This window comes from Drosophila grimshawi, unplaced genomic scaffold (genome assembly GCF_018153295.1).
Source record: "Drosophila grimshawi isolate 15287-2541.00 unplaced genomic scaffold, ASM1815329v1 contig_311, whole genome shotgun sequence".
In the NCBI taxonomy this organism is placed as follows: domain Eukaryota; kingdom Metazoa; phylum Arthropoda; class Insecta; order Diptera; family Drosophilidae; genus Drosophila; species Drosophila grimshawi.
The window spans coordinates 15,176,267-15,190,762 of NW_025063098.1; the positions used below are offsets into that span (position 1 = coordinate 15,176,267).

General features: G+C 42.7%; 3 protein-coding genes across 5 annotated transcripts; 1 reads left to right on the forward strand and 2 right to left on the reverse strand.

Annotated features, from left to right (window-relative positions):
• Window positions 1–93: 93 nt before the first annotated feature.
• LOC6567635 (developmentally-regulated GTP-binding protein 2) lies at window positions 94–1,959 on the reverse strand. The gene is made up of 4 exons (XM_001994147.2): window positions 1,785–1,959; window positions 1,458–1,658; window positions 634–1,298; window positions 94–568 (listed from the first exon to the last, which is right to left on the reverse strand). The coding sequence occupies exons 1-4, from the start codon at window positions 1,846–1,848 to the stop codon at window positions 407–409; spliced, it is 1,092 nt and encodes a 363-aa protein (XP_001994183.1). The 5' UTR covers window positions 1,849–1,959; the 3' UTR covers window positions 94–406.
• Window positions 1,960–2,286: 327 nt separating this feature from the next.
• On the reverse strand, window positions 2,287–7,272 carry LOC6567724. 2 transcript variants are annotated; one of them, XM_032740215.2, is made up of 6 exons: window positions 7,202–7,272; window positions 6,273–6,437; window positions 5,093–5,755; window positions 3,466–4,734; window positions 2,741–3,401; window positions 2,287–2,677 (listed from the first exon to the last, which is right to left on the reverse strand). In XM_032740215.2, the coding sequence occupies exons 1-6, from the start codon at window positions 7,223–7,225 to the stop codon at window positions 2,430–2,432; spliced, it is 3,030 nt and encodes a 1,009-aa protein (XP_032596106.1). In that variant the 5' UTR covers window positions 7,226–7,272; the 3' UTR covers window positions 2,287–2,429. The 2 variants fall into 2 exon arrangements, with proteins under 2 accessions (XP_032596106.1, XP_001994182.1); XM_001994146.3 differs by having other exon boundaries at window positions 2,741–3,404; window positions 7,202–7,271.
• Window positions 7,273–9,593: 2,321 nt separating this feature from the next.
• LOC6567723 (glycine receptor subunit alpha-4) lies at window positions 9,594–13,452 on the forward strand. 2 transcript variants are annotated; one of them, XM_001994145.3, is made up of 5 exons: window positions 9,594–9,662; window positions 11,060–11,153; window positions 11,216–11,670; window positions 11,857–12,500; window positions 12,983–13,452. In XM_001994145.3, the coding sequence occupies exons 2-5, from the start codon at window positions 11,083–11,085 to the stop codon at window positions 13,259–13,261; spliced, it is 1,449 nt and encodes a 482-aa protein (XP_001994181.1). In that variant the 5' UTR covers window positions 9,594–9,662; window positions 11,060–11,082; the 3' UTR covers window positions 13,262–13,452. The 2 variants fall into 2 exon arrangements, with proteins under 2 accessions (XP_001994181.1, XP_043071077.1); XM_043215142.1 differs by lacking the exon at window positions 9,594–9,662 and having other exon boundaries at window positions 10,757–11,153.
• Window positions 13,453–14,496: the final 1,044 nt, after the last annotated feature.

Below are 14,496 nucleotides of genomic sequence, written 5' to 3' on the forward strand. Positions count from 1 at the left end.
CTAAAAAAGCAATTGTCTAAGCTATTTGCTGGGCTCTAAAAGTTTGATTTAAGCCTTTTGATTTTCTGAGACTAGCTGGAACCAAACATTTAATAGTTTACTGATTAGTGCCCTTTTATTGTTCACCCAAATTGGACAAGTTTCTGTGGAACTATCTAAAACTGGGCGTAAAACATAAAACTCAACCAGAAGAAACAGTTGCCTGCTTCTATAAATGATATAATTCTTTCCTTACAATCAACACTAACAGTTTCGCACACATCCAAAGGACAAAATCCTTTCCAGATGATACATCAGAATCAATCAGTTTATATATGTAGAATAGAATATATATTTTTCAACGCAATTGATGCCAACAACAGACAACAACAAGCAGATGAACAAATGCAGTTGCGTTGCTAGCGATTCACTTCTTGACCACCTGAATAACATCCTCGTCAGCCATGACATGGGCAATGCCCACGCGCTGTGGCGAGTATTTCGTTGATGTGCCCCACACCAGTCCGTACTTGAACTGTGCGGCCAGCGTTCGATGAATCGCATGGCACACGTGCTCCACACTGACACCCTGTGGAACAAGGACACAATTACACATTCAGTGAACAAAATGCATTCATCTCTTTTTTTACTTGCCTTTCTCAGAATCAAACCATCATCGAAATCTGGCGGTGCACCGGGCTTCTTGGTGTACACCCGAATTAGCTGGAGTGCCTCCCAGAGCGCCTCCAGCATATAGTCCAGATTGAGCTTCATGTTGCAGCTGACCACGATGGAGTTGGGCTCTCGCGCCAGTCGATCCACCTCCTCAATCGAGATCTGATCAATCTTATTATACACATACAAACAGGGCAGATAGACGCGATTGGCTGTCACCACATCGATGAACTCATCCTCTGTGCAGTCCTCGCGGAACAGAACCTCCGCATTGAAGATCTTGAACGAGTGTAGAATCATTTGGACCATTTTCTCGCTGCACCGCGTCAGGGCGCAGGTGGAATTAAAGCTGAGACCGCCGCCCTTTTTCTGTTTGAAGTAAATGTTTGGCTTGCGCTTGTTCAGACGTATGCCGACCGATTCCAGCTCCCGCTCCAGCAGTTCGCGATGCACATTCGGCTTGGTGGCGTCCAGCATCATCAGCACCAAATCCGCAGTGCGCGCCACGGCAATCACCTGGCGACCACGTCCCTTGCCCTGCGCAGCTCCCTCAATGATACCCGGCAAATCAAGCAGTTGTATATTGGCACCCTGGTATTCAATCACGCCGGGTATACAGGTCAGCGTGGTGAACTCATAGTTCGCTGCGAAATGGATATTAATTACACAAATAAAGTAATATGCAACAAAACTTTGTATCCAGTTCAGTTTTAAGGATATCAATATTAGATTTACATGACCTGGTCACAAAATATTATCATTATTTGGAATGGCAGTCAGAGCAGTCACCACTAGCAACTCACCAGCCTCCGATTCGGTTTTGGTCAGTGTGGACAACATTGTGGACTTGCCCACACTGGGAAATCCAATAAGAGCGACACGCGCATCGCCGCTCTTCAGCACATCGAATCCTTCGCCCTTTTCGCCCTTCTTCGTCGGTTCGAGCAGCTGGGACCGGTACTTGGCTAGCTTGGCCTTAAGCAGGCCCAAATGGTACTCAGTGGCTGAAATTGCATTGAAATGGCAAATGTAAAATGAATTCTAACCCTAAATTCCGATACATTGGCAACGCCATTGCCAGCAATGCGAATTCGGACGCCGCGTTGTCTACGCCGGTTTTCACTGCTCACCTTTGTTCTTTTGGGTGCGCGCAATTTCGCGCTCGATCTCCGCAATCTTCTCTAGAATGCCCATGCTGATGTTGTCGTGTGTCTTGGGCGTAGCATTAAGTTAATAACAATATTTAGGCAACTGCGGCTTACTTGTTGTTTCAAAGTGCCCAGCTAGGGATGAACAAATATTTCGACTATGCTCTCCGATAGTTTGAGAATGAATAAAGTGCCAGCAAGGGCAGCTGAACTCACTAAATGGAGTGATGTACACAAAAAAATTTAATATTAAATCCACTTAAATTAGATGACTTAATGTTAGTTGATCGCAAATTGTTCTTATTAGAATCCCACGATTCTATCGACATATCGATACTTTCATACGATATTTGCCACTTGATTTGGCTCGCATTCTTCGGCGTTGCCACCTGTCATTTCTTATTTAAATCTGGCGGCTGAAGTGGGAAAGTTTACAAAATGAGTTTTCATGTTTCAGCACTCAATAAGTTTAATTAGTTAAGTTTAATGTTAAAAAGAATCATAAAATATACACAAATACACATGTAAACACTATTACAATTACAAGAAACAGCCACACACATAAATGACAATCGATTAATTACAATAGTTGGAGTAGAGAAAGATTTATAGGATAGACTTAGATATTTAATTGGCATAAAAGCCGTTGCCCTCGTTGCCCATAAACTCAGTCCAGCGCTGTGCCTCAATCGGATCTAGTTCGGAGCACACCTCGCCCGGTTGCAATGAGCGGCAGGTGCATGTTATCCCAATTCTCGTAATTATCAACTGAGATTCGTATTTGGGCAACGCGGGATCTGCGTCCACGAGCCGCTCGCTCAGGCACTGCTTGAGGAATTGCTTGCGCAACACGCGCAAGTTGTCGGCGGTGTAACCTGCAAGAGCGATAAATATTAATTAATATTAACTTGCCGATTTTAAGCTGACCCACTACCCACTTTTATAGGCGCTAATCTTCTCGTCGACGCAGTTGAGATCCTGCGGCGAGAACAACGGTGGATACGCCTCCGATTCGCGTATGTTGAGCACAAAGGCAAAGTCCACAGATGAGCTTGCATTGTTGAGCGCCTTCAGCAGCACACCCGTTGACGAAATGGATGCCAAATACCAATCCTCGGGCTGGGCATCCTCTGTCGCCGCTGGCGTCGCATCCTCGCCAGCATTATTACGATTTGTTGTGGAAACACTGCCGCTACTACTGCTGGCACTGCTGGAGTTGGCTGCCTCACGCTTGCGCCTGCGATACTGCGACTGTCTATTGGAACTGGTGACTGCTGCCGCAGCTGCTGCAGCAGCTGCATCCGCTGCCTGTTCGACCGCCTCATTGTCCAGCTCTAAGTCCCACAGACTGAGCGGCGATTGTGCGGAAAGCGGCTGACTTGTGCTGGTGGGGCTGGGTATGCTAGTCGTGCTCGACTCCAGTGTGCCGCTGCGCACATCTCGATTACTGCCACTGGGATATTTGGTGCGCATGCGAATGGGACGATCGTTCTGCTCAGGCAACTGCTGCGGCAGCTCATCATTGTACACCAGTTCGTATTCCTCCGGCTGACGCATCGTATTCGGATTCTCCGCAGGCAGAGCCAGCGGATCATAGTCCTTCTATTTGGATATGAGTTGGTTTATAATAAGAACGATCATGTTTATTCGAAATGAAACTCACAAATTCCTTGTAGGGCTCCTTGATGTAGCCGCCGCCAAAGCTGGGCAACTCGTTGTCCGTCTCCGGGTCGGGCAGCAGCTCCGCAGGCAATGGATGCTTACGATGCTTGTTGTGCTTGGCTGGACCGGTCAATTGCTCCTCAACTGCATCCACTACTGCCGCCTGTCTGAGCAGCTGCTCTCGGCTCGCCAGCAGTTTCTTGAGCAACTTTGGATGCTTCAGCGGCGACTGTTTGCCAGTTGCAGCTGGTCTCTGTGTGCGATTCAGGTGCACGTCGATGTCATCTGTACTGAAGAGCACCGCACCCGGCGGCTCAAGGTGCCGCGCAATCGCATAGAGCTTGAGAACCGTGGACTCATTGTAGCGTAGACGGCAGGTGTCGGCACGTGCCTGCAGAATGATGTCGCTGTCCGGCACAAACTCGTAGGCATCCCGGGCATTTTGCTTGTTGCGGCACTGCAGCTGCCAGTGCAGGAAGAAGTCGCCACCGAAGCTCTGCGAAACGGAAACGCCACCAAGGAGACTGCTCGCTCCGCCAGCATCCGTCATCATGGCATTGAGCAGCGGCTGCCCAGTGCGTCCGTCGAGGATCGTTGTTTGCGAATAGTAGTAGACGGGAAAGCCGGGACCAGTGTTGTACTTGACCATAAAATCGGTGACATTGTCGCGATTGAAGTGACCCGGCACAATGGCGCTGACGCACTCGCTGGCCGGAAACGAATAGTTCCACAGCATGCTATAGTTGTGGCCATCAAATGCATACACGCTGCTGTTGAATGCTGCCACGACGACATCAGAGATGCCATCGCCATTGAGATCGCTGAGCACCGCCGGCACCATCAGACCCGATCCCACCTGCTGATGCAGCGGCGTGAAATGCTTCTCGCTGGTGTGCGCCATCAGCGACAATAAACGCAGACTGTAAATGCCACCGGGCGTATTCTGGCCACCAGTCAGCATCAGCAGCAGCTCGGTGCCGTCAGCGCGTGTCAGCAGCTGTATGGGCACAAACATCTCCTCGCGATGTGGCGTTGGAATGCTGCGCAGCACCTTGCCCGTCTTGCCCGAGATCAGTTTAATGTGGCCCGCCTTGGATTCCTCGCGCTCTTCGAGATGTGCGGCTATCAGATCGGGCACCTCATCGCCATCCAAGTCGCGCAGCACATTGATCGTATAGAGATCCATCACAATGGGCGAGTTCGTCTCCACCTCGAGCTCGTGAAAGGTCCAGATGACCTGACCAGTGCGTCCATTGATGGCAAAGATCATCTGCAGAGAGTGAGTAGAAATTTATAATCAAAAAGAGAATTAACTAAATAAAGCATATAGTTTTATGATCCTAGCTGTTTGATATTCTATATCATATCCCATTTTCGTACTTTTGGGACAAAACAACAAATTTAACTCCTTTAAAAAATATAAAATAGAAGTCCGATGTCTCTAAAATATATCTTTTGTGTTCAGACTGAACCGTGATTCTTATAAGCTATTTTTAGTATTTATATATCTATATCTATATCTATATCTATATCTATATCTATATCTATATCTATATCTATATCTATATCTATATCTATATCTATATCTATATCATGTATATCATCTTTATCTAATCCTCTTGACTTACGCCCAATCTTCCCGCCGCCAAACAGTCGATGCCGCCATCGCGATCGATGTCCGCGTTGCAGTGGAGCGAGAATACATTGGCCACGCTCCACGTCTGCCACAGAATGGAACCGTCGCGACCATTGAGAGCGACGACGCCACCCTCGCAGGGCACATCGTCGCCGCCTTGGGCCGACTTGCAGCGCGGCAGTGGAATGCCCTCGTAGTGTATGTTGTCGTCGACGCCATAGCCAAAGATCACATCCTTGATGGCATCCCCATTCAGATCGGCGGCACGCAACGGACTCTCGCTGTTCATGCGCGCCATGCTGCGTGTCCACAGATGCTGCACGCGGATCTGCGTGCACGGCACAAATTCACTGCCCAGGCTGCTGCCATAGCTGGCGCTCGCAACGGATATCGCTGCCAGCTGTGCATCCTCGCTCCACCAGTGATGGATGCGTTGCATCGGCAGCGGAAACAGCGTCAGCATCAGTGCCGCCAAACTGAGCACGGCACAGAGCACAGTGAGCGCGGCCAAAATGTAGCAGAAGGGCTCACAGCAGCGGCAGCAGCGACGACGCTTGTGCTGCTTCATGATCGGTGTGGAGCTGCTCCCCGAGCCGGAACTGTGTTTCCGACGCGGCGCCATCAGCGGACGCTTCAGGCCCTGCTCTTCGCTGCGCTGTAGTTGAATATAAATTTGAAAGATATACATTAAATAGAAATCCTTTCAGAACTGTAATCAAATCTTAGCGAATACATTTTGAATCAGAAATTTAATTAAATACAGGCAACTTCTCTGTGATTTATAGGAGTAAAAAGATTCGTCTTTAATAGCGTCAAATGTAACACTTAAGAAATGCTCGAAATTGGTGATAAAAGTTAAAAATTTGTTTATAAAATCAAAATATGATTTTTTGCTGTCTTTGGGTACCGTAACGTTGTTCGAAATATATTGGAATAAAAACATATTTAAATTATAAAATGAGATCAACATATAAAAAGAAGAAAATAATTATTTATCAAATCTTTTGCGACTTATTTGTGTTCGAAAAACCAGCGAGCGAAAAGCAGCGACTATTTCAACCCCAACTTGTCGAGCACTCAACTAATTCAATTTTGTATGAATTTTGTAGTTTTTCTCAATTATTTGGATACTAACTGTTCAAATAGTTATTTAGATGAAGGCTGTGACTCACCTTGGCGGAACGGGCGTCCTTGATGAACACCTCGTCGTCGACATCATCACTGATGTCCTCATCAATTGATGACTCCCGTATGGCGATGCGCTTGGAGGGCACATATGGTCGCAGTTTGATCATTTTGGGCCAAGCTGCCACGTTTGCGGCGCCCAGCGCCTTGTCCTACAGATATTATTTTATATATTTCGTTAATGTCTTTTTCTTTTTCCCGATTTTTTTTTGTTTTTCGTCCGTTCACAGTACAATTTTTAATGCATTTTCTTTTGTGCGTGTGTGGGTGTGGGTGCGTGTGCGTGTTTTGCGAAATGAAATGCACTTTAGCGATGCGTGTCTTCTGGTCGTGTAAAAATCAATAACGACGTCACGACACAACGCAACGCTCAGCTGGCAGCTGGCAGATGGATCGACGCATGCGCCCTTGAGTGGAAAACCACCCCCCTGGAATCAACAGCAGTTAACCGCACACGTGTTGGAACAATGGCGGCTACAGGTTTGTTTATCAACAATTGCGTCAATGACGCACTCGCTTCTGTCTGTCTCCACCTGGGCAACTGTTGCGTCGCCTGCTACCCTTAACGGTGGGCCATTAGCGACAACCCCTCTCAATCCCCATGCTCAACCCTTGAACAAGTTGTGGTGGAGCAGAACTCCCTTATTAAGCATTTCGAAGGCAGTTCAATGGCCTTGCTTTCATGAATGAAAGCAAGCGTCGTCTACTTGCAACGTTTGGTGGCCCTTGGGGGTTGGGAGTTTCATTCCATTCAACAAAACTCTTCCGCATATGAGGGCTATGTGGGTCACAACAACTAAGCAAGTTGGCAGGGAAATGCATGTTTTTATTTTGCGGTATGTCTTATTCATTTTTGAATAGATCCCTTGCAGATTTCACGATTTGCCATTCAATAGCAAAATGTCTGAGAACTTACCTGAAATAGCTCCGCATAGTCCATGACTTAAAGAGCTCCTCTTTTCTCTTAACCTTCGCTTACGAGCAAGACACAACTTTTGTATAACACGAAAGTTGTTCCTTGGGCTCAGATCTTAATTTATTTTTACAAATTTTCAATGACGTATTGCTTGTCAAAAAGCCTAATAAGAGCAACAACAACAACAACAACAGCAGTAGCAGGAGCTGTACAAATTACGACTATTCAAGTTAAAAGCGCGCCAAAAATCTTTACGGTTGCCCCGCAATCCCCGACTTGGTGCGGCTCCGCCTGCTGCCATCAGCAGAAACTTAAGAGCACCACTTAGGCATTGCTCTGGTGGTGCGGGTGGTGTTCTGTTGAAAAGCGTGCATTGCATCTCGACAGGCAGCCAAGTACTTAGGTCAGGTCCAAAAGCAGCGTCAAGCTCGAATGCATTCGAATAAACTATAGAAAAATCAGCGGCTTTTTATAGCACAACTGTCGAGGAGGGATCTGGGATGGAGGGATGTGGGGCGAATCTGAGGTTCATCTACGGCAAGTAACTTAAGTGTGTTATTATCGCATCAGAGATAATTTAATAACGACGCTGATGGCGTAGCTGTTGTTGCTGTTGCTGTTGCTGTTGCGGCAAAGGAAGGCCAAAAGGATGTGTTGCTCAAGTGTCTGCGGCAAGGCGTTGAGTGCTTGGCCTGTGGGCGTGGCATAGGGCGTGTAGCATAAGAAATCGAATATATAAGTAAGTATACGTACTATGCACACACACACACACACACACAGCACACATACATGCATTCTGAGATGTGTGTATGGGGACACAAGCTGCGTCAAGGTTACGTCTCGTCTTCTTTTCAATTATGGCTTGTAATAAACACCTGACTAGATTATGATATTCGCCACAACTCATATTTATGCTAATAATATAATATGGTAACTGATATTAATTGAGATTTTTATAAATATTGGTTTTTACATCATTCATATCTTCCAGATTGTTGTAAGAATGGGCTACGAGTCATATAATATAATCAAATAATTGCAAGTTTTTCGAATTTGTAACATATTTTATTTTAATTTCATAAATAAATAAAACAATTATTAATCTATCGAATAGAACAATGATTATTATTTTCATTTAATTATTTATTTTATTCCAGACATAAATTAAATAATGATTAATTCATCGAAAATGGCAATTAAAGTGTTTACTTGGCTTAAATTGAATAGTATTTTCATTTAGACTTTGTTCGGCTTGACGTCAGTGAGTTCATTGGATTATCGGGAGATTGCATTCCATTAGCAGCCATTTGGCAACTGCGCTTAACCTTCTCTCCTCTGCAACAAAATGAAAAAACAAAAATAATCTGTCATTGTTGTTGCTGTTGCGACAAAAAAAAAAACAAAAAAGAGACACTTGGGAGCCACTTGAGAAGTTGTTGGCTTGTTTCGTGTGCGACTAACAAGCCAATTGATTGGGAAACTAAAGAAACACTTTCACATAATGCTTGGGGACAGTTTTTCACGCTTACACTTTTCTATTTACCCGCACCGAAATTCGATCACTTGGGGGTCCAAGGCAATCAATATGCGGCAGTGCAGCTAAACGCACACAAATCTGGCTAAATGTGGCCAGGGGGTTGTGATGCGAGAGGGAGAGAGGAGGAGTGAGTAGTACCAGGGCTCATCAGTACAATGACGATGACGACAGAGGCCCGAGCAGATTATGTGGAAAGGCAATGCCAAAGTACTTGACGAAATTATGTTAAGTGACTATGGCAAAGAGAAGCACACAGACGACGGCAGCACTAAACAATAACATACTATATACATATATAGTGGATGTATATATATATAAATATATATATATATATATACTTATATACTCAAATATGTACTTGCCTTAGAACAGTCTGCATTAAAGACTTTTCCCTAGTTTCTCAGGGCTTTCACTTTTCGAGCACTCAAAGGTTTTTAGCGACTCAACCACATTGTCTCAATAGCACACACACACACACAGGCACACACACAGGCACAACTATAGATGGCATCAGTCAGTGCATCTTGTATCCTGCATCCTGCGCCTTCGTTGGTGAACATTTTACTGCACTCGCCTGGCAACGTTTTAAATTCAAATTGCTCGGCTCCAACCGTCAGTTGTCAGCGACTGTTCGAACTGCGAAGACGTTCAAATCGGGAAAACATAAACCAATCCATTACAATATTCAACATAAATTTAAAGTGTTTCAAATATTTACAACAAAAATAAAGATTAAAGCTAACGAATTCCGAAATTAAATGATATAAATAAATTATTTATATTTTTGTGATATAAATAATATTTTAATGATCTGCAAAATGTGCAGCGTAGCGTCCAGCTGATGTTATATAATCGCTGTGAGGATTTCAAAATCTATAGAGTGCATTAATTGCCAATCTGTGCCAGTTTTTAACCACGCAAGAAGTAAATTAAATAGAAGCGTATTTATTTTACAAAATAAGTTTGAAAATTCATTTTCAACACATTTTTATAGAACTCTAATATGTAAATTTAAAAACTTTTTCGTTCTTTATTCAATATTTTATTTTGTAATTCCACAAACTCATTTAAACCATATTTGAAACCATATTCTACTTTGACGAATAATAACAAATTATAAAATCAGATGGAAAAAATTTTTAACCATATTTTTATCTTAAAGAGTATGATTTAATAAAAAAAAATGGAATATATAGAATGAATAAATTGCTAAATATTTTTTCAAAAGATTTTATGTATACATATATATTTTTTTTTATATATACGAGTATATCCTATATTTGAATAAGCATAAAAGGTCGCAGTAAAAATTTATTTTGTAAATTTCTCGCCAATTTTTTCCATCTTTCAATGAAAAAAAAAAAAAATTATTAATAAAAATATTTGAAAACAATTGTAGAATTTCTTAACATTATGTATTATATATTAAGCTATCATCTTTCATAATCAAACATGAACACATACATTCTCACAAAAAACGGATATTCAAATATTCGAATTATACCCAAATCTATAAATTTCTTTTGAGCGCGTTCATCAATCAGTTTAATTAAAAGTGAAATTAAATCAGGCATGTTGGCCTAATAAGGCATGAGGAATAACTGCGCCAGCCAATGACGTATTGTAGACGAGTACTACATACATACGTAACTACCTACATAGCTATGTATACATACATATATACATCCATCTACCATGCGAATTGTCCTTGTCTATTGCATCCGTTGCCTTTGCTGCCTCCACAAGCCGTCGCCGTGTCGCGCTCAATGGGGCACATTTTGTGCGGCATCGGCATTGCACAAAAGGCGCACGGACCACTTAAAGCTGCAGCGACCCTCTGCCTCCGATCCTGCTCTTGCTGCTTTCAATCCGCCCACGCGGTCGCTTCGAGTGGCTTTAATTGTGAATTAAGTCGGTATTGTGGCCTCCATGTGTAGACAGAGTGGGTCAGAGAGAACGTGCGAGAGATAGACAGAAAGAGAGAGAGAGAGAGAGAGAGAGATAGAGAGAGAGAGTGAAAGAGAAAGATAGTGAAAGGAGGGGAACGGGGCAAGTAGGGTTGCCAATGCCGAGGCTATTGTGCAGGAAGTGCGCTAACTGTCCCCGCCATTGTTCTAACCATTTACATTTTATTTACACCGTTAAGCAGCATAATTGTTGCTATTTTCGTCAATTGACACAACTCTCGATGCATTGTCAATGCCAGTGACACCGTTCGAGAGTTTTGCTGTGATCCAGCAGCAAGGCTGTGTCACGGTCGCATATCAATCAAGACATCGGTTTAAATTCTCAACGTGTATCCTTTTGCATCACCTTTGCAGAGTGAGTCCTTCTGCTAACAGTCATGGTCGCGCAAATAATACTGCTCGTCATTTGCTGCATTTGCCTCAAGCACTATGCAAAGGGAGAATTTCAGTGAGTATAGCCACAGCAGCCTATCTACAATTTACCCTTGTTATAACTCACACACCCCATAGACAAAGTCTGGCCATAACCGATATCTTGCCCGAGGATATCAAGCGCTATGATAAAATGCGTCCACCCAAGAAGGAGGGGCAACCAACAATTGTGTATTTTCATGTTACCGTCATGGGTCTGGACTCCATCGATGAGAACTCAATGACGTATGTTGCCGATGTGTTCTTTGCCCAGACCTGGAAGGATCATCGTTTGCGTCTGCCCGAGAACATGACGCAAGAGTATCGGCTGCTTGAAGTGGATTGGCTTAAGAACATGTGGCGACCCGACTCCTTCTTCAAGAATGCCAAATCGGTTACCTTCCAAACGATGACCATACCCAATCACTACATGTGGCTCTACAAGGATAAGACCATACTCTATATGGTCAAGTTAACGCTGAAGCTATCCTGCATTATGAACTTTGCCATCTATCCACACGACACACAGGAGTGCAAGCTACAAATGGAGAGCTGTAAGTCTGCAACTTAATGATTCACTCAAAAAATAATTCAAGTAGAGCAGAACATATTCAAATAATGTTTTCATACAAAAATAAATGTGATCCTGGATGGATTATCAATCCATTAGTGATTCCCTACTCAAATTGTGCCTGCACTTAAATAAAAGTCCGCTCATAATCCGCCTACTATTTTCCTAGTATCGCACACCACTGATGATCTGATCTTCCAATGGGACCCAACCACACCGCTGGTGGTGGATGAGAACATTGAGTTGCCACAAGTGGCGCTCATACGCAACGAAACCGCTGACTGCACCCAAGTCTACTCGACGGGGAATTTCACCTGCCTGGAGGTAGTTTTCACGTTGAAGCGTCGCTTGGTCTACTATGTATTCAATACATATATACCCACCTGCATGATTGTGATCATGTCGTGGGTTTCGTTCTGGATTAAACCGGAGGCGGCACCAGCGCGTGTTACTCTGGGCGTGACGTCACTGCTAACGCTATCCACACAGCACGCGAAGTCGCAGTCATCCTTGCCGCCCGTTTCCTATCTGAAGGCAGTGGACGCATTCATGTCCGTCTGCACGGTGTTTGTGTTCATGGCTCTGATGGAGTACTGCCTGATAAACATTGTGCTCAGCGATACGCCCATACCTAAGCCCATGGCTTATCCACCCAAGCCAGTGGCTGGCGATGGCGCCAAGAAAGAGGCGGAGGCAGCACCACCTGGTGGCAGCAATGCAGCGGCTAATAAACAGCCCACAATGTTGCCCCTGGCCGATGAGAAAATTGAAAAAATTGAGAAGATATTCGACGAGATGACCAAAAATAAGCGAGTAAGTTGAAATATATTGATAAATATATATAAATACATTTTAAAGTGATAGCTTGTTAATTAATTATTTGCAGTCATAATCAAATATAGATTAATTTATTTTATAATTTAATTAGACACTGAAATTTAATTAAAATTAAAAATCAATTAATAAACTTTTAAAATAACTACAAAAGTTACTTTTTTTCATTTGATTTATATTTTTATTATTTTCATTATTTAATCAAGCATGTTTGACACACTTAATTATTATTATTACTTTTAACTGTGCTTTTAAATTTGATTGTGTTTTTATTGTATGTCCAAATCTTGTTTTGTAAGTTCCTATTTACGAGCGATTACGGTATTATTCAATGTTTATGTAAAATTAAGCTCTTAAGGGTAAGCCGTAGCTTTCTCTCAGTGCACTCAGCTTTCTCTCAGTGCACTCAGCTCTGCATAAAAAAACACATCTTTGATTATATGAATCATTTATTGACTTAGATTGTGACTACTACTCGTCGCGTGGTGCGTCCGCCGCTGGACGCCGATGGGCCTTGGATTCCGCGTCAGGAATCGCACATTATACTGACACCAACCATACGGCCACCACCACCGCCACCGCCAGCACCGGAGCCGGAGATGCCCAAGCCGAAGTTAACGCCCGCCCAGGAGAGACTTAAGCGCGCCATCTACATTGATCGAGCATCTCGGGTGCTTTTTCCCGCACTCTTTGCCAGCCTCAATGGCATCTATTGGATTGTGTTCTACGAGTATCTGTAAGATATGCGAGTCTGGCGCCGGCTCGGTTGTAAATATGGCTATCCAGCTCGCCCTCACTGAACCTAAATTTCTCTGCAAGTCGTACAACTTTATTAAATGTTAATTGTTCACAAACAAGTATTTAATCTTAAGCTTTCGCGCACAAGCTTTAAGTCAACCAATTTTAAACTGAATGAGCTAAATAGCATATATATATAATACTCTCTATATATATCACTTATTGATAAAGTATATATATACATACATATATAAATGATATAGTATATGAATTCAATTCCTAAATGCTTAATGTTTAAAAAAAATTCCAATAACATTGTAGTTGTAGATTAATTCTTAAAAATGCTTTTAATTGTACATAATTCAAGTAAATAAATAAAAAAAAAATAATAATATAATAATTTGAAACTGTCCTCAAAGCACTTTGGCGTTTGAAAAATAACGACTTTTGAAATCGTTTGTGTGTAAGCAGCTGTTAGAAAGCTTTCAAAGGTTTGTAAAGTAATAAAAGCACATGCGCATTGCTAAAAGCTTAAAGTTCACTGTTAGGCGCGTAATTTAAATTAAAGCAAACGACTCATAAATTTAAATAAAATTTCTTTGTACATACCTTCCTATATTTCCATACAATTTGTACACTTGCATATATATTTTATACATTATAATTTACACATTTTCTCAGCCATTAAGGCAAGACTAGCTAGCATTTTTGTTGCTACATGTTACATGTTGTTATTAGAGTGCTGTTGTTGCTTTCCTTTTAAAGGTGTCAACAGTTGGCAAACAATAGTGGGCATAAAAAGAAAAAAGTTTTCTAACTTTTGCAGTTGTTAAACAACTTGGGGCTCAGGTTCGCATGAATACCCAATTAATTATGTTGCTCACACGCTCCACACTTTTGCTTTTCACGGTCGTTAGTGACGCGGGCAAGTTCCAACAAATGAGATGCAGAAAACTAGAGCCAGAGGCTAGGGGTTACTGTATTATATTCATTCAAGAGCTTAGCGCTTGAAACATAAATAAAATGCTGAAGTTCTTAACAAACCAGTTTGTGCCCTAAATCTTTTGATCGTAGTGATCCATATTTAATCAAAGAAGTACTTGAGAGATTATTTTTTACCATGCTAGAAAATATAGAATCATACATCATAAAAAATGTATATGCAAATGTCCAGGGAATTTGTGTCATAGTCTTATATACTATAACATTTGTATACTGTGATAGCGATGGAAAGAGT